General features: G+C 60.2%; 3 protein-coding genes across 3 annotated transcripts in view; 2 read left to right on the top strand and 1 right to left on the bottom strand.

Annotated features, from left to right (window-relative positions):
* Nucleotides 1–202: 202 nt before the first annotated feature.
* Nucleotides 203–14471, top strand: C4A (complement C4A (Chido/Rodgers blood group)). Its single transcript, XM_019626768.1, has 41 exons — nt 203–343; nt 490–688; nt 880–1081; nt 1242–1312; nt 1398–1486; nt 1630–1712; nt 1896–1992; nt 2137–2242; nt 2380–2518; nt 3056–3171; nt 3274–3453; nt 3602–3787; nt 3915–4100; nt 4201–4359; nt 4636–4762; nt 4970–5044; nt 5312–5509; nt 5598–5709; nt 5799–5869; nt 6141–6280; nt 6534–6743; nt 6987–7038; nt 7144–7233; nt 7382–7591; nt 7771–7846; nt 8006–8162; nt 8257–8373; nt 8497–8668; nt 8887–9119; nt 9192–9359; nt 9744–9803; nt 10817–10910; nt 10990–11173; nt 11263–11353; nt 11490–11564; nt 12901–13003; nt 13146–13235; nt 13315–13413; nt 13574–13657; nt 13922–14054; nt 14204–14471. The coding sequence occupies exons 1-41, from the start codon at nt 279–281 to the stop codon at nt 14343–14345; spliced, it is 5241 nt and encodes a 1746-aa protein (XP_019482313.1). The 5' UTR covers nt 203–278; the 3' UTR covers nt 14346–14471.
* Nucleotides 14472–17198: 2727 nt separating this feature from the next.
* Nucleotides 17199–19896, top strand: CYP21A2 (cytochrome P450 family 21 subfamily A member 2). The gene is made up of 10 exons (XM_019626681.1): nt 17199–17420; nt 17507–17596; nt 17692–17846; nt 17933–18028; nt 18128–18229; nt 18327–18413; nt 18546–18746; nt 18970–19148; nt 19225–19328; nt 19418–19896. Exons 1-10 carry the CDS (start codon nt 17216–17218, stop codon nt 19681–19683), a joined length of 1485 nt encoding a protein of 494 aa, XP_019482226.1. The 5' UTR covers nt 17199–17215; the 3' UTR covers nt 19684–19896.
* The window catches only part of TNXB (tenascin XB), a 70212-nt gene continuing 66427 nt past the window's right edge, over nt 19703–23487 (bottom strand). Inside the window, 12 exon segments of the mRNA XM_019626683.1 lie at nt 19703–19997; nt 20339–20502; nt 20571–20732; nt 20823–20919; nt 21010–21161; nt 21255–21384; nt 21516–21646; nt 21746–21889; nt 22005–22124; nt 22326–22469; nt 22588–22710; nt 22977–23312. Of these exon segments, the coding sequence (XP_019482228.1) occupies nt 19905–19997; nt 20339–20502; nt 20571–20732; nt 20823–20919; nt 21010–21161; nt 21255–21384; nt 21516–21646; nt 21746–21889; nt 22005–22124; nt 22326–22469; nt 22588–22710; nt 22977–23312 (1796 nt within the window). The 3' untranslated portion in view covers nt 19703–19904.

Raw genomic sequence — 23487 nt, 5'->3', positions numbered from 1 at the left:
CTGGGGTGACAGGTTAATAGGGAAGCACAGGATCTACCTATGGGCCATGATTCCCTCAGATTCCCTCAGAGACCCAGGTGTCCGGAGTGCCCCCCCCCCGCCCTCACCCCCCAACACTGGGCCTGGGGCCAGTTGCATTTCTTGTCTGTCACGTGCTTTCCCGGCTCCACTGGGCCAGGGGAGGGGCAAAGTCCAGAGACAACTCTGCTCCAAGCTGGGGGCTGACCAGAACGGAGCCGACAGATCCACGGGTCTGATCCTTCTTCGCTCCTCCAGCCATGAGGCTCCTCTGGGGGCTGATCTGGGCATCCAGCTTCTTTGCTTTGTCTCTGCAGAAGCCCAGGTCCTGGAGGCAGGGGGCTGTGGTGATGGAGCCGGGCAGGCTGGTGGTGGGAGAGCAGACGTGGGGGCGGTCAGGGTGGGGAGAGGCCGATTTAGGAGCTGGGTGGAAGCCGAGGCCGATGGCTGACCCTTGCATGTTCTCCCCAGGCTTCTCCTGTTCTCTCCGGCTGTGGTTCACCTGGGAGTTCCCCTGTCAGTGGGGCTGCAGCTCCAGGATGCCCCCCCGGGACAGGTAGTGAAAGGATCGGTGTTCCTGAGAAACCCATACAAACTTACCGTCCCCTGCTCCCCAAAGGTGGACTTCATCCTCACCTCAGAAAAAGACTTCGTTCTCCGCAGCCTCCAGGTAAGCGCCCCTCCCTCCTGCTGCTGCCTAGCGCCACATTCTGTCCCCCTCTGTCCTCTGTAACCAGTCTTCTCACCTGCCTCTGCCCCTCCCTCCTCCCACCCAAAGGCTTCCTTCCCTGTTTCTGTCTGTCTCTCTGGCTCTTTCCTTCTGCTCTGTCTCTGACCTGCTCCCTTTCTCTTGCCTGACAGATACTCCCGGAAGATGCACAGAGCTGTGGCCTTAGAAACCTCCTCAGAGGCCCCGAGGTCCAGCTGGTGGCGCAGTCACCATGGCTGAAGAGCTCTCTGGCCAAAGAGGTGGACACTCAGGGCGTGAACCTGCTTTTCTCCTCTCGCCGGGGGCACCTCTTTCTGCAGTCTGACCAGCCGGTTTACAACCCTGGCCAGCGGGGTGAGTGTCAGCCCCAGGGCCTCCACTTTTAATTCCCTCCCAGCAAGTGTTTGTTCTCTTCCTCCCTCCCTGGAAGGGGTGGGGGGCTCATGGTGGGCCCCACGGGGTGGACCTCCTTGCACATGGACCCCCACTCACCTCTCTCGCCTCCCACTTCCAGTTCGGTACCGGGTCTTTGCTCTGGATCAAAAGATGCGCCCATCCACTGACACCCTCACAGTCACGGTGGAGGTGAGCCCCCGACTTCTGGCCTTCCTGATCAGTGAGGGCCGCTGACCTGACTGCCCACCCATGACCAATTTTCCTCCCACCGCAGAACTCTCATGGCCTCCGTGTGCGGAAGAGGGAGGTGTATGCTGCCTCATCCATCTACCAGGATGACTTTGTGATCCCAGATATCTCAGAGTGAGCCTCCCCGCCTGGGGATTGCCCCCAGCGACACAACCCCGATTCCTGTCCTCTTCCCGGGGAGCCAGCTGCTGGCTCTGCGAGGCCCTCTCACCCAGCTGCACAGCACACAGCTGAGCCCCTCCCTCGTCTCTCCTCAGGCCAGGCACTTGGAAGATCTCAGCCCGATTCTCAGACAGCCTGGAATCCAACAGCAGCACCCAGTTTGAAGTGAAGAAATATGGTGAGAGCCGGAGACATGAGGGACAAGCACCTCCTTTCCTGAAAGCAGTGAGGGCTAGAAGGAGAGGTGGTGGGGGCAGGACAGGGGCAGGGAGATGTGGGTGCCACTGTCCTGAGGGGAGGGGAGTGTTTAAAGGTTCCCTTTACCACAGTCTGACCAGCCTACCCCTTTGCCCTGGGTCAGTCCTTCCCAACTTTGAGGTGAAGATCATCCCTGGAAACCCCTACATCCTGACAGCAGTTGGCATTCTTGGTGAAATCCAGTTAGACATCCAGGCCAGGTAACTCTGGGCCCTGCTTCCAGGGCTCCCCACTCAGTACAGATGTGCTGCTTCCCTCCGTCACCCAGCCCCACCCCCCCAGACCACCGCATGATTTCCTCCAGCCCTTGGCTCACACTCTTCCCAATCTCTCCATGGTTGCAGGTACATTTACGGGAAGCCAGTGCAGGGGGTGGCCTATGTGCGCTTTGGGCTCCTGGATGAGAATGGTGACAAGACTTTCCTTCGGGGGCTGGAGAGTCAGACCAAGGTAGGAAGGAGTGTGGAAGGCGTATGGGGGAGGTGAGGAGGACGAGGGAGAAGAGGAGGTGAGGGGGGCGAGGGAGGAGAGGAGGTGAGGGGGAGACTCAAGTCTCACCCCAGGTCCTGCTTTCTTCTTTGCCCTAGCTAGTAGATGGCCAGTGCCATATTTCCCTCTCCAAGGCTGAGTTTCTGGGTGCCCTGGAGAAGCTTAACAAAAATATTCATCTTACTGACCTCCCAGGGCTACGCCTCTATGTGGCTGCAGCCATCATTGAGTCTCCAGGTGAGTGACTTCCCTGATTATAACCCCAGACCCTCGCCTCTGACCTCAGAGCTGACCCTCTGTTCTCCAGCACTGACACTACTCCCCACCCTTCTTACCCTCATCTGGGACCCAAAGCCAGGAAAGACCCAGAAGACTGTCTCTCTTCAACTGTGCTTCTGGGTGGTTTCTGGGGAAGCGGTACCTTCCCCCTGTCTCGGTTTATTTTTTTTCACCTGTCCGTTCATCCATCCATCCATCCATCCATCCATCCATCCATCCATTCATCCATCCATCCATCCATCCATCCATCTATCCATCCATCCATCCATCCATCCATCCATCCATCTATCCATCCATCCAGCACACACATGTGACACACCATCTGTGTGCTGGGTCCCATGTTGGCCTCAGGAAACAGAGATGAGTGGGAGGTGGCCTGTGCCCTGAGGAGCGCACTGTCTGGTGGGCGGGAAGCATTTGAGCTGCTTCCCCGAGCTCTCCTGTTCCTCTTCCTGGGTCTTCCTCCTCCACCTCTTTCCACCCCATGTCTTGCAGGGGGAGAGATGGAGGAGGCAGAGCTCACATCTTGGCATTTTGTGTCATCTCCCTTCTCCTTGGATCTTAGCCACACCAAGCGACACCTCGTGCCTGGGGCCCCCTTTACGCTGCAGGTTTCTTCTGGATGTGGACAGGGAGTTGGGGGGAGGGTGGTCTGGAGGGCCCAAAGCCTCTCTGACCACCCTCTTCTCCTTGCCCCTCCCCCCCTCACCTAGGCCCTGGCCCGAGACATGTCGGGCTCCCCAGCGTCTGGCATTCCTGTCAAAGTCTCTGCCACGTTGTCTTCTCCTGGGTCTGCTCCTGAAACACGTAACATTCAACAAAACACAGATGGGAGTGGCCGAGTCATCATTCCCATCATTGTCCCTCCAACCATCTCAGAAGTGCAGCTCTTGGTAGGATCCCGACTCGCGGGAGAGCTTGGGGAGGGAAGGAAGGGCAGGCTGGGCTCCTGAGTACCCCTGGCCCAGGCTGGGGGCAGAAACTGGGTGCCTGGGTCCTTGCCACTGACCCTGCCGCACCCCACCCCACCCCTCCCTCCAGGTGTCTGCAGGCTCCCCCCATCCAGCCACAGCCAAGCTCACTGTCAGAGCCCCACGCTCAGGAACTGCCGGCTTTCTGTCCATTGAGCGACTGGATCATCAGCCCCCTCGTGTTGGGGACACTGTCAACCTAAACCTGCGAGCTGTGGGCGGCAGTGGGGCCAGCTTCTCTCGTTACTACTACATGGTGTGCATGAGCTGGGTTGCAGAGAGGGGCAGGGGGCAGGGAGGGTCTCAGGCAGGAAAGAGCCCTAGGATGGGGAGCTGTTTCAGAGCTGGGGATGTGCAGTGAACAGGGAGCCACTCTTCCCCAGATCCTGTCCCGGGGCCAGATTGTGTCTGTGAATCAAGTGCCCAGGAGGAGCGTGACCTCCGTGTCCGTGTTTGTGGATCATCACCTGGCACCTGCCTTTTACTTGGTGGCCTACTACTATCATGGGGGTCTCCCGGTGGCCAACTCCCTGCGAGTGGACGTCCAGGCCGGGGACTGCGAGGGCAAGGTAAGGCATTGGGAGCTATGGCTTTGGGGGTGTGTCGAGTTAAGAGAGAAGGAAAAGCTCTCCCCAGTCTGACTGCCCCCCCCACGCCCGCCTCTGCCAGCTGGAGCTGAAAGTGGATGGCCGCAAGGAGTATCGTCCTGGGGAGGCTGTCAAGCTCCACCTGCTCACAGATTCTCCAGCCCTGGTGGCCCTGGGAGCTGTGGACACTGCTCTGTATGCTGTGGGCAGCAGGTCCCACAAGCCCCTCAACATGGGCAAGGTTTGTCAAGACCCTCTCCCCAGCCCTCCTCGGCCTCTGCGACTCCTTCTCCTGCTGCCCTGGGCCCTGAGTCCAGGGTCCCACCCCTGGATCTCACTCAGTCTGCCCACCAACTCTTCCCAGTCCTCCCTCAAGCCTTGGCCCCCGTGGTCCCTATTTCCCCACTCCTGGGTCTCTCATATTTGTCTACCCACTGCCCTGTCACCCATAGCTGAGTGGCTGATTCTGCCTCTCGGCTACTCTTGTCTCTGCAACATCCCTGCCTTTTCTTGCCAGGTCTTTGAAGTTGTGAACAGCTACGACCTTGGCTGTGGTCCTGGGGGTGGGGACAGTGCCCTTCAGGTGTTCGAGGCAGCTGGTCTGGCCTTTTCTGATGGAAACCAATGGACTTCAGCCAGAAAGAGTGAGACCAGGGGAGGGAGTGGGGTGGGTGGTGGGAGGATAAGGGAGGAGGAGGGACCGGAGGGGTCAGATAGGAGGAGAAGGGGCAGCAAGGGCTGGGCCTGGGAAGGAGACCACGGAGGGGAGGGGAGGGGAGAGGCATGGAGGGGAGGGGAGGCGAGGCGAGGCGAGGCGAGGCACACCTTAGGGCTTGGCTGATCTCTTCCAGGTCTGAGCTGTCCCATGGAGAAGAAAACCCGGAAAAAGAGAAACGTGAACTTCCAAAAGGCAGTTAATGAGAAGTGTGAGTTGTGGGTGCCTATGAAGCTCTCCACTCGGGCCCAAGAGGGGTGTACGCCTTGGTGCTTCTGCCCCCGAGGGAGCCAGTATGTGATACTCGGGGCCAGAGATCCAAGTTCTCGGCTGATGGTGGGTGGGCAGGAGGCTCTCTGCACTGGCCTCTTGAGTTCCTGGTCTCTCGGGATGAGTCCTGTGTACCTAGAGGTCAGGCTGGGGGATGAGGCGTGTCTCCTTTTTGTCTCCTTATACTTCCCCTGCCCTGGCCTTGCAGTGGGCCAGTACACTTCCCCAGTAGCCAAGCGCTGCTGCCAGGATGGGCTGACAAGGCTGCCCATGGCGCGCTCCTGTGAGCAGCGGGTGGCCCGTGTGCAACAGCCAGCCTGCAGGGAGCCCTTCCTGTCCTGTTGCCAGTTTGCCGAAGCCCTGCGCAAGAAGGCCCGGTCCAGGGGCAAAGTGGGCCTGGCCCGAGGTGAGGGGCCGGGCGGAGCTGGGGGACAGGCCGGGCACCTGGGGAGCAGAACAGCCCGCTCCTCATTCGCCTCTACCGTGGTCCCCAGCTCTGGAGCTCCTGCAGGAGGAGGACCTGATGGATGAAGATGACATTCCTGTGCGAAGCTTCTTCCCGGAGAACTGGCTCTGGAGAGTGGTACCAGTGGACCGCTTCCTCCAGTAAGGACACATGGTGGACCCGGCCTTGTTTCTGGGCAGCGTCTGGGGCCTGCCTAGGGGGTGACAGGGCTTTTTCCCTTTCCCACCAGATTGTCACCGCCGCTCCCTGACTCCCTGACCACGTGGGAGATCCATGGCGTGAGCCTGTCCAAAAGCACAGGTCAGGTTGCCCTGCCCGGGCCTCCAGCCTCCCCTCTTCCATCCGCCTCAACCCAGTCTCCCTCCTTAGGCCTTTTCTCTTACCCTAAGGAATGGGGAGCAGAGACCTGGATGCACTGCGTGCATGGGGCTGGGAGGCTGACAGCAGGGGCAAGCGGGGTGGGGGTGGGGAGGCAGAGGCAAGCTGCCCCGCCCCTCCCTGGTGGGACCCTGGGGCTGCACCCTCCCGGCCTCTGACTCCTGCCCCTGCCCCGCGCTTCTCCCTCCCTCAGGCCTGTGTGTGGCCACACCTGTCCGGCTCCGAGTGTTCCGAGAATTCCACCTGCACCTGCGCTTGCCCATCTCTGTCCGCCGCTTTGAGCAGCTCGAGCTGCGGCCTGTCCTCTACAACTACCTGGATAAAAACCTGACTGTGAGGCCCTGTGGGAGCCTGCATGCACAGGGGNCCCCTGCTCACCTCCCTGGCCAGGCATACCTACTCACCTGCACAGATCTCCCCACCTTGAATGTCCTTCCGCTGCTTCTTGTCCCACGTGGCACACTCATTCTCTCCTTCAAGCCTCGGCCAGAAGCCTTTCCCGAACATTCCATTGCAGCTTCCTGGGGGGGGGGCGGAGAGCCTAGCTGAGCCTGGCCTCTGGCCATCCCCATCTTCCTGCCCTCAGGTGAGCGTCCACGTGGCCCCTGTGGAGGGGCTGTGCCTGGCTGGGGGCGGAGGGCTGGCCCAGCAGGTGCTGGTGCCTGCAGGCTCTGCCCGGCCCATCGGCTTCTCTGTGGTGCCCACGGCAGCCGCCGCTGTGTCCCTGAAGGTGGTGGCTCGAGGGTCCTTGGAGTTCCCTGTAGGGGACGCAGTGTCTAAGGTTCTACAAATTGAGGTGAATGGAACACCCCTGAACCCAGGTCCCCCAGACTCTCAGATTTACTCCCAACCCCCCGGCACCCTCTGTGCTGGCCAGGCCAGAGGCCCAACACCCACACTTAACACCTTGCTCAGTTTACATCTTCTATAATTCTGATCCAACTCTGTCTCTGAAGTTCAAACTCCACGTCCTGGGGAGTCTGCACTGGGAGGGGACAGTCCCGTGTGATCTCTCATAGCTCTGTTTCCCCCGAGACAGAAGGAAGGGGCCATCCACATGGAGGAGATGGTCTATGACCTTAACCCCCTGGGTGAGTCACCCCCCCCAACCCCCTGCCATCAGTGTCCTAAGGGGGTTGTAGGTGGCGGGAGATGTGGACATCAGGACACAATGTCAACTTCTCCTGTCTCCCCAGACCACCGAGGCCGGACCTTGGAAATTCCTGGCAACTCTGATCCCAATATTATCCCCGATGGAGATTACAGCAGCCTTGTCAGGGTCACAGGTGGGCGTGTCCTCCAATCCCTTCCCAGTGGCCACCCTCAGATTCATGGGAAGCCTGTGGACCCCTATTTGATCCTATAACCTCATGACCCTCTGACCTGGGGTCCCCAGACTTGCTGTCTATCCTTAAGCCTCTCCTTCCCCTATAGCCTCAGATCCACTGGAAACTTTGGGCTCTGGCGGGGCGTTGTCACCAGGAGGCCTAACCTCCCTCCTGAGGCTTCCTCAAGGCTGCGCGGAACAAACCATGATCCTCTTGGCTCCGACACTGGCTGCTTCCCACTACCTGGACAAGACAGAGCAGTGGAGCAAACTGCCCCCGGAGACCAAGGACCGCGCCGTGGATCTGATCCAGAAAGGTTCTGGGTGCAGGGGCAAGCAGGAGTGGGGGCCAGGAGAGGGCAGTTCATGGAAGTGGGCAGCCCAGGTGGCCAGTGGGGGAAGAGGGAACGTACCCGATAGGAATGGGGAGCATGGCCTTGGGCACAAACAGTGGGAGAGTTAAGTGTCACCTCAGCGGCCGCCTTTCTTCTGCAAGGCTACATGCGGATCCAGCAGTTTCGGAAAACAGATGGTTCCTATGGGGCATGGTTACATCGGGAGAGCAGCACCTGGTGAGGTTGGGAGAGTGGTCTGGGTCTCTGAGAGGTGCCAGGGTTGCTGGGGCAGAGCCAGGTACAGTGGGAGGGTGATTCACAAGGGCCTGGGGGAGTGAGGCTGTGCCTGTGGGGACCAGTCTCTAGCCCCAGCCGTCCTCTTCCCCCCACCCCCAGGCTCACGGCCTTTGTGCTGAAGGTACTGAGTTTGGCCCAGGAACAGGTGGACGGCTCACCTGAGAAGCTGCAGGAGACGGCTAAGTGGCTGCTATCGCAGCAGCAGGCTGACGGTTCATTCAAGGACCCCTGTCCAGTTATCCACAGGGGCATGCAGGTGAAGGCCTGGGGGCTGGGCCGAGGGGCACAGGTGGGGGCTCTCCCTGCTGCTCCCTCCTGGTTGACATCTTCTTTTCTCCTGCACCGAGCAGGGGGGCTTGGTAGGAGGTGATGAGGCTGTGGCGCTGACAGCCTTTGTGGTCATCGCCCTTCATCACGGGCTGGCCGTGTTCCAGGACAATGATGCAGAGCAGCTGAAGCCGAGAGTGGTAATGGCGCCCACGTGTCTGCCCTTCTCTGGTCCTTCCCCCCGCCCCCCCCAGCTCTCCACCTTTCTCCTCAGGAACCCAGGTGTCTAGCCCCCAGACACCTTCATCCTCACTTTCTTCTAGGAAACTTCCATATCCAATGCTAACTCATTCTTGGGGGAGAAAGCCAGTGCTGGGCTCCTGGGTGCCCACGCAGCCGCCATCACGGCCTACACGCTGACACTGACCAAGGCCTCTGAGGACCTGAAGGATGTGGCCCACAACAACCTCATGGCCATGGCCCAAGAGACAGGCAGTGAGACTCGAGGGGTTCCTGGCATTGAGCCTGGGGCTTGGGGGACCCTGGGACCCCTGAGTGTGCCCAAAGGGAAAAACTGAACAGAGACCCCGAGAAGGAATGAAAGCACCAGCAGGTATGACTGTGGCAGTCAGGAGAGCCCTACTAGGGGAGCGTCCAGGGGCCAGGGACTGGGACCCTCCCCTGCTCACCGGTGGGTCTCCCTTCACCTCCAGGTTACCTGTACTGGGGCTCAGTCGTCAATTCCCAGAGCAATGTCGTGTCGCCCTCCCCGGCTCCTCACAACCCGGCAGACGCCGTGCCCCAGGCCCCAGCCCTGTGGATTGAAACCACAGCCTACGGCCTTCTGCACCTGCTGCTTCGGGAGGGCAAGGCGGAGATGGCCGACCAGGCTGCAGCCTGGCTCACCCACCAGGGCAGCTTCCAAGGGGGCTTCCGCAGCACCCAGGTAGGGGCTGTCCTGGGGCTGTGGCGTGGGTGGTCCTGAGACCCAGGGCCTGAGTCCTGGCCACCTCCTCAGGACACGGTGATCGCCCTGGACGCCCTGTCTGCGTACTGGATCGCTTCCCACACCCATGAGAAGGGAGACCTCAACTTGACCCTCAGCTCCATAGGCCGCAATGGTTTCAAGTCCCACGTGCTGCAGCTGAACAACCAACAAATTCAGGGGCTGGAGGAGGAGCTGCAGGTGAGCCACACGCTCACCTGGGTTGCCATGACACCTGGGCCTACTGTGGCCAGGCCTGAACCCCTCAGCCCCCACCCCTGCGGAATCCCCCGCACCTCTTCCTCATAGCCTTGTGGTAAGACTCATGGGCTGTGTGACCTGGAGAAAGTCACCTAACCTCTGAGCTTCATTTTCCTCATCTGAAAATAACGTATGCTGCAGGGTCTACCCAACAGGGTTTTAGGAGGCTGAAGTGAGATAAGGCGCGTGAAGGTGTAAACTTTGTGGAAATGTGAGGTGGAGAGGGTGGAGGGGTTGTTTTTATGGAGGAGCTAAGTTAGAGCAACAGGTAGCATGCCTTTCTGAGCCCTTCTGACATTTCTTTCCCGTTTCTGTTCCTGAAAGTTCTCCTTGGGCAGCAAGATTAACGTGAAGGTGGGAGGAAACACCAAAGGCACCTTGAAGGTGAGAGCCGGCAGCCCCGGACGCCCGGGCGCAGAAGGGGAGAGCCTGGCGTGGGAGACCTGTGGGCAGACCTCGTGGTCAGGAGGAGGAGGACACTCCAGGGCTGGCATTCCCGGGGCTCTGTCCTGGGCATTTTCCCGCACTCTGGTCTCCGCCTCCCTGGGGACCTGTCGTTTCCTTGACCCCCTCAGTGCCGATGGCTCACACACCCAGCGCCTCAACCCAGGCCTCTCTCGAGCCACAGGCCACACATGTTCCCAGCGCCTCAGACAGGGTGTGTCACAGACCCCTTCCTCCTCTCATGTGCCCTCATCTGGCTGACAGAGCCCTCCCTACCAGGAGCCCAGCTGCTACTCTGGGGGCCGTCTTAGTGCCCCCTCCCGACGCCCTCTATGGCCCCAGTAACTCCTCCTCTGCTCCCCTGATGCCCGGGGCCCTTGTCACTCGTTTCCCAGACTCTGGGCTAAGTCTTAGAACTTTCCCTCCCACTACGTCTCACCCCGCTGACCCGCTGTCCACAGTGCAGTGCCACTGACCTTCTGAGAACACTAGTCAGGTTAGCTTCCAGACTCTTCCACACACGCGGCTGGGCCCCTGCTCACCTCCCTGGCTAGGCATACCTACTCACCTGCACAGATCTCCCCACCTTGAATGTCCTTCCGCTGCTTCTTGTCCCACGTGGCACACTCATTCTCTCCTTCAAGCCTCGGCCAGAAGCCTTTCCCGAACATTCCATTGCAGCTTCCTCTGTGCACCGTGTAGCGTGCTGGCCCCTGAGGGCACGCCCTGCTGCCCTCTCTGTCTCACCATCTAACCCAACACCTGGGCCGTTCATATTTATGGACTGGTCAGGAGGGGTGATGGGAAGGAACCACAGGCTCACATCCCTTAGCCCAATGAATAAAAACCAAAGTAACCAAAAGCAAACCCTCAAGATGCCCTTAGGTGTGGCCCTGGAGAGAGGTCTGTGGCCCAAATGTCCCATGTTCTCTGCATGCCTCTTGCTGAGCCAGGTCCTTCGGATCTACAATGTCCTGGACATGAAGAACACGACCTGCCAGGATCTTCAGATTGAGGTGACCGTCAAGGGCCACGTCGAGTATACAAGTGAGTATTGGGATCGGAGGCCGTGGGGCTGTTGGGGGGCTGGTTCCAGGGGCCGAGTCACAATGCCACCCCCATGCAGTGGAAGCAAACGAGGACTATGAGGACTACGAGGACTATGAGTTAGCTGGAGATGATCCGGGGGCCCCTTCCCAGACCGTGACACCCCTGCAGCTGTTTGAGGGGCGGAGGAACCGCCGCAGGAGGGAGGCGCCCAAGGTGGGCGAGGAGCAAGAGTCCCGGGTGCAGTACAGCGTGTGCATCTGGTGAGCTGGGCTCCGGGCGCCGGCTGGGGGGCGGGGCATCTGCCCACCATTCAGGTGGGACCCCTCCAACAGGGCACGTCTCTCTGCAGGCGGAATGGCAAGGAGGGACTGTCAGGCATGGCCATCGCAGACATCACCCTCTTGAGCGGATTCCATGCCCTGCGGGCTGACCTGGAAAAGGTGTGACTGGGCACCCTGAGGGACCCCTCATGCCCTCAGGAGCCCCGGTCCATCCCCGAAGCTCTTCCAGCAGCTGAGCCCTGTTGTGTGCAGGGCCCAAGGCCACCTCCCCATGACCATCTCCCCTTCTTCACAGCTGACCTCCCTCTCTGACCGCTACGTGAGTCACTTTGAGACCGAGGGGCCCCACATCCTGCTGTACTTCGACTCGGTGAGCAGGGGGGTGTGACACGGGAGGTCATGGATGGCCCTGGGTTACTGAGCATGCGTTGTGAGGCTTCCCAGGAGACAGTGTCAGCGGCCAGTGCTCCCAGAAAGAAGGTGTGATGTGAGCAGGGAGGCCGGACAGGAGCGAGTCAGCCAAGTTATCGGGGGACTACCAGGGAGGCCATGCTGCTGGCAGGTGGGCAGGGGCTGAGTCCCTAATGCAGTTTGGGGGACCGTTGCCAGCCAGCAGGGGAGGGCTTGGGAATGAGCCTTATCATAAAGCTGCATTTAGTCAACTTGAGATTTTGCGTTTTGTTTTTTTTAATTGACCTTCCTAGTTTTTTTGTTTTTGATATTAAAGTGTATTTTCTTTTATGAAGTGATGTTGGTCATGGATGAATTGTTTTTGTCTTATTTGGCCTTATTTGGCTAAAACAAAGAATGATCAAAAAATTTTTGAACATTTACTATAAGCTCTTGGAGAAAATGTGCAAAGGGCGTGTTAATAATATAGTGACACCATTAGCCGGGTGTTTGTGGGTCAGAGAAGACCCCCTGCTCAGTATGTGCAGAGGGCCAGACTCTATCAGCCTGACAAGCCAGGCAGGGGAGTCTGCTTAAGCACATGGAAAATGAGGGCCAGAAAGAGTTCTGGTGGGGAGCTGACCATGTAGCACATCTGCTTAGAAGGGAACCCACAGAGTACTGGGCTGTACTGGACCAGTGTGAGCATGAGGAGAGGGCTCTGGGCCTGGACATGAGCGGCAGGGTCGCAGAGGCTGGGCGGAATAACTGCACCTGCCGTTAGGTGGTGGCAGATAAGGGAGGCCTCAGTTGATCATTGAAAGGCTGTCAGGAGGGTGAGTGGGTTTCGGGGGCAGGCAGAGTGGATTTGGAGAATTTATACATCCTGCAAAAATCCTAAGGCTGAAAGTTTGGTTTGGGAATCATCAGCCTGGAACGGTTTGGTGGAAGCCAGGGCTGGGGGCTGGGCCTCTGGGAAGGAAAACTGAGGGGGTGTCAGAAACAACCAGGTCAGAAGCAGGGATGGTCCCGAAGCCAACTCTGAGCTTAGGGAGAGTTTCATAGAGAATGTGTCCGTGATCCGAGACTGCGGAGGGGCCCGGGGCCCGAGACTGGGATGAAGTCACCACACGGGCACTGAGGTCAGCAGAGACCTTGGGAGCAGTTTTTAGAGTTCTGGTGGCTGGAAGGTAACAAAATGTGAAGGACACTGAAGATGAGCCCAGTGGGGATCAGAGACAGGCCAAGGAAATGCAACCCCATGGCCTGTAGGGCCCAGGAGTGGGCCCCTGACTCCCCCCTACGCCTGGTGCCAGGTCCCCACCTCGCGGGAGTGCGTGGGCTTTGGAGCTGTGCAGGAGGTGCCCGTGGGACTGGTGCAGCCGGCCAGCGCGGCCCTGTATGACTACTACAACCCCGGTGAGCACTGCAGGGACAGTCGGGAGGTTTGGGGTAGGTGCCCCATGTGGGACATTGGGAACTGGGGCCGGAGAGAGTGGCTCCACAGGATGGGAGGCAGAGAGGGGGGCATTTGCCCTAACTCCCCTCTGCTTTTCTGCAGAGCACAAGTGTTCTGTGTTTTACGGAGCACCAACTAAGAGCAAATTCTTGTCCACCTTGTGTTCTGCCGACGTCTGTCAGTGTGCTGAGGGTGAGATCCGGGCCAGGGCAGGGCTGGGAAGATGGCATGGCCGGGGCCTGCCTTGTTTCATCTGGGCCCTTGACTTCAGGGAAGTGCCCCCGACAGCGTCGTGCCCTGGAGCGGGGGCTGGTGGAGGAGGATGGTTACAGGATGAAGTTTGCCTGCTACTACCCCCGCGTGGAGTACGGTCAGTCTTCCTGCCCGGCCTGTGCCCGGCCGCCCTCACGGTTTCTGGTTGTGCCTGCTCCTCCCCCGGGCCCACAGGCAGCCTCTGTCTGACACCACCTTGCAGCCCTCCCAGCCTCGGGTTACTCACCTTCCTTTCCTTCTCCTAAACTCCCTCATAGGCTTCCAGGTTAAGGTTCTCCGAGAAGATACCAGAGCTGCTTTCCGCCTCTTTGAGACCAGTATCACCCAAGTCCTGCACTTCTGTATGAAGGGAACACGCTAGTTGTGGGCGGGAGGGGGGGGGGAGGTCTGGGTTTGGAGCCTGTCTGCCTGGAAGAATAAAAGTTCAGAAGAGGCTGAGCTTAGATCCCCGGCCTCTTAAAAGTTCTGGGCTTGTCCCAATAGGTCGCACCTCCCTGTTGAGAGTGGCAGGGTTAAATGAGAGGATGTCGGCATAGCCTCTGGCCCATGCTCGCCCTGCCCTTTCTCTTCCCCTCTGACAACTCTTGTGCGCGTTCTCCCCTCAGCCAAGGATTCTCAGGCCACTGCTGGTCAGACCCGAAACTTCCTGGTTCGAGCCTCTTGCCGCCTTCACTTGGAACCTGGGAAAGAATATTTGATCATGGGTCTGGATGGGGCCACCCATGACCTCAAGGGACAGTGAGTTTTCCGGGCCCCTGGGTCACTTGCTCTTCTCGCACCTCCTATGGGAACAGGCCCTGCCCCCTCAGAAGCCCGGTGCCCCGCGCGCTCCTCTCGTCTGCCCAGCCTCCTGACCCCTGTTGACTAACTGCTCTTTGCCCCTGCAGCCCCCAGTACCTGCTGGACTCAAACAGCTGGATTGAGGAGATGCCCTCAGAACGCCTGTGCCAGAGCACCCGCCAGCGGGCAGCCTGTGCCCAGCTCCGTGACTTCCTCCAGGAGTACAGCACTCAGGGCTGCCAGGTGTAAGGGCTGTTTGCCCACCTACCCCAGGAGGAGCCTGAGCCTGTGTTGTTGCTGCACCCAGTCCCCTGAACAGAGCCCCAGGGCAGGGCCAGGGACTCAATAAAGGCCTTTGGCAGCAAAGCGTCAGTGTGTGTCTCCAGGACTGAGAGCAGTGTCCCTTTCGCCCCCTGGGGGGGGAGGCGGTCCAGGCCAGGGTTTGCATAGCCTTAGGCTCTCAGAGCTTGGATGGCCCTTGGGGTGAGGCTCTGCCTCGCAGTTCCCAGGTGACTCCCTGGGAGCTCAGTCCATCATGGGACCACCCCAAGCAGACGTGTGACGCAGCAGCCTTCACCCTGAGGATCCAGCGTCACGCCAAGCCTCCCTTGCGTTGTGCCTGCAGGGCTACACTGGCCCATGCACCCAGTCACTGCGGCCTCAGGCAGGGCTGCGCTCAGCTCACACCTCAGCTCTTCTGCCTTCTGAGCGGTTGTCCAGCCACTCATCTCCCGCTCTGTCCTGGTACGGTTGGCATTCCTGGGGTCTGTTGTGTTATCTGTGGCATTAGGTAATGTTCCCAGAGTTGCATCATCCCCAGATCTGATGATCTCTTCTTCCCGGTATTGATTTTAAACAAGCCAAAAGACTGCCTTTGGTGTATTGGCTAATACTCTGAAGAGACTGCTCTACTGGGGTCAACCCTCTTCACCTGCCTGCCTAGCTCCCCATTTAGTGGCATCCCTTGGGTCTTCAGGGCTGACGGAGAACTCCTTCTAGAGAAATTTGCTGAGACAGTTCAGCAGCCTGCCAGTCAATCATCCAGCAGAAATCCGTGGGATTCTCACTCCATGCCCTGTATGCCAGGTCCCCATCCTCTGTGAGAGAAATGATGTTGGGAAGCTGTGTGGTCCTGTGGGACACATAGTTGGGGCACCCGAGCCAGGCTGGGGGAATGTGAAAAGGGGGCAGAGAAGGCTCCCTGGAGGAGGTGACATCTAGTTGGGTTCTGAAGGCCGAGGAGTCAGGCAAAGAGTGGGGGTAGGTGAGGGTGTTTGGGACAGAAGAAAGAATATGAAAGGCCCGAGGTTGGGGCAGGACAGAGCATATTTGGGGTCACTGCATGGGTCTCCCCATGTCTGGAATTTGGATTTGGGCTGGGGGTAGAAGAGATGGGGTTGGAGTCAATTTATGAAGGGATGTTCACAAGCACGCCAGCTTTCCAGGTCACTCTCCTAGCGAAGGAGTCCCCTCCTATCCCTGCAACTTAGAAGTTCCGACCTGCCCCAGCATTTCAGACGCTTCCTAGGGCTGTGGTTTGCATGGCCCTGTGCTTGCTCATCAGATCTTGCTCCCCAAAGCCAGTTAGCATGCTGGTGGCATAAACCTATTTGTAAGAGCCAGGGATTCATGGCCTGGGTGTGGAAGGGCAGCTAAGGAAGGTGGCAGCTACTGCTGCCCAGCCCCAGAACGCTGGCTTGAGCTCTTCCATCTGGACAGCCCTTCAAGCTCATAGGTGACACGGCTGGGATCTCAACTCAGGCTCTCCAGCAGCACAGCCTGTGCTCTGGGCCAAGCTCTGAGGCAGAAGGACCCTCCACCCAGGGTGCTGGGGTCTGTTCACAGAGCCGGGGCAGGGGGATTGGGGATGGCATGGGCCTCAGGCCACCTCCAAGCCCTCAGCCCCCAGGAGGCCCTAACATCTCACTGAGCCCTGTCACTCCTCTTCAGCATGTGCTCTCCCCAAGCCCCTCCTCTAAGCCCCTCAACTGCCGCCTCACCCATAGAAGTGGTCCCTGACAGTCCTACTTGGCCCATGTGGACCCTACCTCTTCTGGCTACAGCTCCCAGGATAGGGCTGGACCCCTGAGCCCAGCTGTGGCTATTGAGCTCCTTCCTGGGGACCTTGGAATCGGGGCAGGGGCATATTCAGTTGTGTTGGGAAGCCCCACTTGTCCTCTGGCCAGACCTGTAATCTGTGGACTCAAACCCCAAAGGCAGTCCTGTCCTGCCTGCACCTGGGATGCAAGCGTCTGGGCTACAGAGAGAGGACAGGGGCCAGGACCACAGGCAAAGAGGTGGGAGGGGTGGGGAGTGAGGAAACAGCCCGTCTCCAGGGCTTTCTCCGCTCTCTATCCCTGGCCTGCCAGGAAGGTCCCCTCTCTCCTGGCCTCCTGCTCTCAGAGTCTGTGACACACTCCTATATTTGTACAACAATGCTTACTTGTAGCTCAAGCCCCTCGAGTTGGTCTCTTTCCCTTACAACCAAAAAGTACCAGGTACATGGTAAGAGCTCCAAGTTGGGGGCCAGATAATTCTTCATCTTCAAATTTTGAGAGTGAAATGGGGCACTGATAATAATTACACAGGGATTATGTGTACAAACTGGGACAACCCAGGCAAACCAGGCCATCTGTGGGTTAAAAGAGCAACACACAGGTCACTTTCATCTTCATCACTGGTCTTCAGACAATCCTGGAGGGCACATGAGGCAGGGACTGCCATTTTCTCTCTGAGACAAACTCAGCTGCAGTGAGCAGGCCCAAGGTGGGGTGGTAGTAGGAGAGGGCTCAGGCCAGAGGGGATACGTTTTCCTGCGTTGTTGACGTGGGGCCAGAAGGCTGATGCTGGCTGTGGGAGAAAGGTCAGGGTTGAGCTTTCCTCCCTTTCTTCTTGATGGATGAAAGAAGGACAGGCCTGCTCTTTGAAATGTGGACTCTCCAAGGCCAATGGGCTTGGTGCCACTCTAAGAATGTGCTATTCTCATGGTTGGGGCAGTGGGCAGGGACCTGAGGAAATGAGTCAACGGAGGCTCCGGGACAGCCCGAGCAGCAAGATGGATGATGGGGCCTTGAGAGCTATAAGTGGCCAGGCCAGGGCCTTTGCACGAGTCTGTGGCCATGCTGCTCCTTGGGCTGCTGCTGCTGCTGCTGAGCCTGCTGGCCGGCAGCCGCCTGCTGCGGGGCCAGTGGAAGCTCAGAAGCCTGCACCGCCCACCTCTTGTCCCTGGCTTCCTGCACCTGCGGCAGCCCAACCTCCCCATGCATCTGCTTGGCCTGGCTCAGAAACATGGGCCCATCTACAGGCTCCGCCTCGGGCTGCAAGGTGAGCGCCTGCTCCCTGCCTGGCCCACCGCAGTGGGGAGGTGGGGTGCTGTCCCTGCTGACCCCCCTGCTCTGGCTGTCTCCCAGATGTGGTGGTGCTGAACTCTAAGAGGACAATCGAGGAGGCCATGGTCAGGAAGTGGGTGGACTTTGCTGGCAGACCCCAGATGCCATCATGTAAGGGTTGGGGAGAAGCCGGGGCCAAGGGAGGCGGGAAGGTCAGGCCAGGGGCTCCCCTGGTCCGTTCGACTCCCCCCAACCCCTACTCACAGACAAGCTGGTGTCCCGGCACAACCAGGACCTCTCGCTTGGGGACTACTCCCTGCTCTGGAAGGCCCACAAGAGACTCACCCGCTCCGCCCTGCTGCTGGGCGTGCGCAGCTCCATGGAGCCCCTCGTGGAGCAGCTGACCCAGGAGTTCTGTGAGGTGAGGCTGGACTCCCACAGTCACCCCAGGTCAACGTCACCATTCCAGCAGCCCTGGCCTGGTTCGTTCACGCTCTTCCTCCACAGCGAATGAGAGCCCAGGCCGGCGCCCCTGTGGCCATCCAGAAGGAATTCTCTTTCCTCACCTGCAGCATCATCTGTTACCTCACCTTTGGAGACAAGGTCAAGGCTCTCTTCTCTCAGATACCTGGGCCCACCCCTCAGCCCCTCCCAGACTCTCCCCTCATCCTGAACTGAAAGGGTTCCCTCCTTCTCTGGCAGGAGGATGCCTTAGTACATACCTTTCACGACTGTGTCCAAGACCTGATGAAAACCTGGGACCACTGGTCCGTCCAAATTTTGGACATCATTCCCTTTCTCAGGGTGAGGAGATGAAACCCAGACAGCCCCGGCTCCTGGGAGAAGGGGTGGGGCACAGGCTTCCTTCCCAGCAGCTACACTCGTCTGCTCCCTGGCCCAGTTCTTCCCCTCCCCAGGCCTCCGGAAGCTGAAGCAGGCCATGGAGAACAGGGACCACATTGTAGAGAAGCAACTGAGGCAGCACAAGGTAAGCACTGCGTGGACCGGGCCCCCTCAGCCCACAGCCAGTGAAGCTACTGCCCCAGAGCGAGGCAGCGTCTTTGGCATCTCACCATCTTGGGCCCCAGGTAGGCACTCAGGCTGACCCCTCCCTCCCCAGGAGAGCATGGTGGCAGGCCAGTGGCGGGACATGATGGACTACATGCTCCAGGGGGTGGGGAAGCCCAGAGTGGAAGAGGGCCCTGGACAGCTCCTCGAAGGGCACGTGCATATGTCTGTGGTGGACCTTTTCATCGGTGGCACCGAGACCACTTCGACCACTCTGTCCTGGGCTGTGGCGTTCTTGCTTCACCACCCTGAGGTGTGCCCTAGGGGCGGGCAAAGGCTCCTTCCTGGCACCCTGGCTCTGCGCACTCAAGCAGGCTGTGTTCGCCCAGGGGTGGGGGTGGGGCTTCTCCTAATGGGCACAAAGCCTCTGGGGGGGGGCGGTTCCAGGGCGTGGCTGGAGAGGGCGCGGCTGGGCTGCCGTAGGTGGGCTAACAGCAGGGCTGCGCCCCGACACCAGGCTTGCCCCCGTTTCCCAGTTTCAGCAGCGACTTCAGGAGGAGTTGGATCGAGAGCTGGGCCCCGGGGCCGGGGGCTCTCGGGTCCCATATAAGGACCGCTCACGGCTGCCCTTGCTCAACGCCACCATCGCGGAGGTGCTCCGTCTGCGGCCGGTGGTGCCTCTGGCCCTGCCCCACCGCACTACGCGGCCCAGCAGGTGACTCCCGAGAGGTAGGGGTGAGTGGGACCGCAAGCCGAGTCCCGGCAGGCCTCTAACTCCACCCTGCCCTCAGCATCTTCGGCTACGACATCCCCGAGGACACGGTTGTCATCCCCAACCTCCAAGGCGCCCACCTGGACGAGACGGTCTGGGAGCGGCCACACGAGTTCCGGCCTGGTGCGTGGCGGGACTGGGTGCCCGCGGGTGGGAGCAGCGCAGGCCGGGTTCCTGCGGCCGCTGACTCCGGGTCTGACCTCCCCCCGCAGACCGTTTCCTGGCGCCCGAAGCGAGCCCCAGCGCACTGGCCTTTGGCTGCGGGGCGCGTGTGTGCCTGGGCGAGCCGCTGGCGCGCCTCGAGCTGTTCGTGGTGCTGGCGCGCCTGCTGCAGGCCTTCACGCTGCTGCCGCCTGCGGGCGCCCTGCCCTCCCTGCAGCCCCAGCCCCACTGCGGCGTCAACCTCACTGTGCAGCCTTTCCAGGTGCGGCTGCAGCCTCGGGGAGCCGGGACCCCTGGCTTGGGCGAGAGCCAGTGATGGGCAAAACACCTGCCACTCTGGTGCCTCAGTTTTTCCTTTTATTGCTCCCGCACAAACCCCTTCCCTCCCCCCTGTAAACATAATGCTGTGAGATCGCGGGTAGAGGCTTCCTCAGGTGGCTGGTCGGTGAAGGGGGCCCCTGGCTCTTCTCTCCTCGCAGTCCTTCAGTGCTCCACAGTCATCCGTGGGCGGGAGAGGTGATCCGAGGCTCGGCCTCCCTAGGCGGGGGCCCGGTAGCTTCTGGGTCTCAGCTTCATTTCCGTGAAGGGCACGGAGAACTCGAAGCCCTTCCAGTGGTACCAGCTCACTCCCTGGCAAGGAGGTTGTGGGGAGTCACAGCAGAACATCCCATCTGCTCCCACCCCAGACCCTTTGGGGAGATAGTTCCCAGAAATCAATCAACCTTCCCTCCCTGCTGCCTTCCTAACCCTCAACTGCGAAGGACTGAGGCTTAATCCTGAGCTGGCCCTCTCCATCCAATAAATCGTCTCTTTCTCAAGACACCTTGGTGAGGTGGCAGTATTGTCCTATTTCACAGATGAGGGCCCTGAGGCGCCAAGGGGCTCAGTAACCTGTCCTGTCACACTGCGTCTCACACCCAGGCAGGCCGAGCCCCAACCACCCCCAGCTTGCGCTGCCTCCGGCTCCTCACCTGGTGGTCCACTGTGCTCCCGTAGAGCCCATTGAGGTTGGCATAATGGCAGTTCCTGTACCACCAGGCCCCTCGGTAGGAGACAGCGCAGGAGATGAGCAAGTTGTTGGGGTCTCGATCACGGGCAGAGAAGACGCTGCCACTGTGGTAGCTCATGGAGTCCCCTGGCGGGAGCGGGAATAAGTGAGAGCCTCCAGTCCCCTGCCCCTCTGCCCCCAGGCCCAGCCCTCACCTGCTGTGCCATGGTAGCCCTCCAGGTGGAGGCGGTAGTAGTCAGCAGCTGAGTCTACCCGGAAGGAGTCATACTGGGCAAACACCGCCTCATCCCCAGCCCGCAGGTCCACACGCATGGAGTAGTCCCCAGCTTTTGTCAGGCTGTGCAGGGCCTCGTTGCCTGGGGTGGGGAGCATGCTGTCATCAGGGTCCTGGTGTCCACAGGGCCCCCATCCCTCCCCTGGCCCCCCAATCCCTGTGAAGCACTGACCCAGCCAGAACTCGCTGGAGATGTTCCCAAAGCCGTGAGCATAGTCCTCCCAGTCCCTCCAGAAGTCTGTGTGTCCATCCAGGCGGCGCTGGAACACCTGGAAAGCAGGTGGGCACCATCAGCTTATGACTCCTGGCACACCAGCCCTGGTCCCATGCAGATCCCTGGGCTTCCGGCGGCCACCCACCAGCCAGCCACCCCCATCGGTCTCCATGTCACAAAACACGTTCAGGGGCCGCTCGCGGTTGCCATTGAGGAAGATGGTGGTCGTCCTCGAGGTGCCGGGCCCGTTCTGCATCTCCTCCCCACAGTCCCGGGGAAAGGGGACGCGCAGTCCACCTGAGGACAAGAGAGTAGGACCGGTCCCGCTTCCAAACCCCGGGCCCCTGCTGCCCACTCAGCCCCGGGCCTCGGGTCCCAGCACCCAAGTACCTGTGGTGAAGGAAGTGGACACGGGCGGCGCGAGGCTCTCGCCCCACATGGCCCAGAGCCATGCTTTGTAGGTGGTGGAGGGAAACAGGCCCAGGAGCCGGTGAGAAGTGACCCCTCCTGGGAGCAGACTCTGGGGGACAGAGAAGGGGCAGGTCGGGGAGAGGGAGGTGGAACCCCTGCAGGAGAGGCAGAGGCAGAGGCCGCCCCTCCTGGAATGGAACCCAGGGAGGGGAGCTGGCCAGTGGGGTGGCGGTGGGGCACCTGGATCTGTCCACCAGGGGTGTCGTAGGTGAGCAGGTAGCCAGTCGGTGGGACTTGGGGCTCAATCCAAGTAAGCAGGGCTGTGCGGGGGGTCACTTCCTTGGCCTCCAAGTCCCAGGGGCCCTCCAACCCTGGGAAGAGAAGGGGGAAGAGAAGATGGAGAGGAGGACCTGGTGGCTCCCAAGCACCCCCCCCCTCCCCCCGCATCCCACACATCTCTCAGGAAGTACCTGTGGTGAAGATGATGCTGGCTGGAGAGGTGAGGTTGGGGCCCCGAAGGCCATGCACAGTTGCTGTATAGTTGGTGTGAAGCATAAGGCCATGCAGGGGGTAGTCCACAGCGCTGCCCGGGGCTGAGGCCTGCAGAGGCGGGGCTGGGAGTGGGGGAGCCATCAGTGTCTGCTGCTTCCCTGCTCTGCCGGAGCCCAGCCTGCCCTCTGCTCTCACCACCCTGAGCAAGTCCCCTCCAGAGGCCTCAGCCCTGCTCACCCCCTGGGGCTGTGACCTGGATGTCATAGGTGTCCACAGGAGCCTGAGGTGGCTTCCAGTGCAGCACGGTGTTTCCCTCTGTCAAGTTCAGTGCACGCAGTTGGGTGGGGCCATCTGGAACTGGCAGAAGAGAGGGGGTTTAGAGCTGTCCCCACCCCTCACCTTCCCAAACTCTGCTGGGCCTCATCTGCAGCTGCAGCCTTGGCCTTCAATACACCACCCCCACCCCCACCCCGCACCCTTCCCTTTTCCATTCACTCTCAGCTCCCACCCATGCCCTCATTTTCTCCCCTGCGCCTGCCTGGGTCTCGTCCATCTCACCCGTGATGAGGAAGGCTGTGAGGGGCTCACTCTCCTCAAAGCCTCGGATGGAGACCACAGTCACCTCATAGTGAGCACCTGGGATCAGCCCCTTGAGTTTCTGGGTCCGGGCTCGGCCGTCCACTTGCACGCTCTGTGGCTCCCCTGAAAACACCGTGAGCTTGGGAGGTTGCCCAGGGAGGACGGGAGTTGCTCAGGGTGGGCAGAGTGGAGGGTGGAGGAGAAATGGGAGCCAATGAGGGCATGGGCAAAAGGGTGTCACCTCCATCTGCCAGCTGGTAGGAAACTTTGAAGCTGTCCACTCTGGACGGTGGGGGCATCCAGCTGACCCTGGCTGAGGTCTCCCCGATTTCGCTGAATTGGAGGTCACGGGGGCTCTCCAGAACTGAAGGGAGGGGTGTGCCACGCAATGATGGTGAGAACATGAGGCAGGGAGGTTCCTGTCCCAGGATTCCCACCCCTCCTTCTCCCGACATGCTCACCACCACTCCTTTCCTCTCGACACAGAAATGGAAGTTGCTCTGTAGATCCCCCCCAGCCCTCCACTGCGCACCAGCCTCCCCTCTGGCTGAGGCACTAGCTCTCACCCCATGCTGTAAAAAGACCCCTCACTTTGGGCCACATGGGTATGTGCCCAGTGTGGGGCCTTACTTGGGCTGAGGGTACGGGCGGAGCCCTGGACGCTGTCGGCCTTGTGGGGCCCACGCAGCCCATATAGCGTAAGGCTGTACAGGGTCCCAGGACGCAGGTCCCGGAGCACGGCTGAGCGCCGCGTCCCCGGCACTGTCAGCTCCCGCTGCAGCAGGGGACGTGGGTGCGGCTCCAGAGTGCTTGGTGATGGGACCCCATAACGAAGCAGGAAGGAGTCAAAGGCGCCGGGTGGGGCCTCCCAGTTGAGTCGCAGGGAACTGGTGGTCACATCCATCACAGACAGGTGGGACAGGCGGGGCCCTGGGTCTCCTGAAGTCTGACCGGCAGGAGCTGACCCTGCACAGAGTGGGTGGGATAGAAGGGTTTGGAGACAGAAGCACACCAGCTTGGTGACCTGGGGCAGGTCCCTTCTGCCATTCCACCCTGGACCCAGCTAATGAGACGCTGGAACCCAGAGTAGGGCCCATAGTGACAACACATACGTGTAGAGCCCAGGGCGGCTTGCCTGCCA

This window comes from Hipposideros armiger, unplaced genomic scaffold (genome assembly GCF_001890085.2).
Source record: "Hipposideros armiger isolate ML-2016 unplaced genomic scaffold, ASM189008v1 scaffold_687, whole genome shotgun sequence".
Classification (NCBI taxonomy): Eukaryota; Metazoa; Chordata; class Mammalia; order Chiroptera; family Hipposideridae; genus Hipposideros; species Hipposideros armiger.
This window is presented reverse-complemented; position numbering and strand designations above follow the sequence as displayed.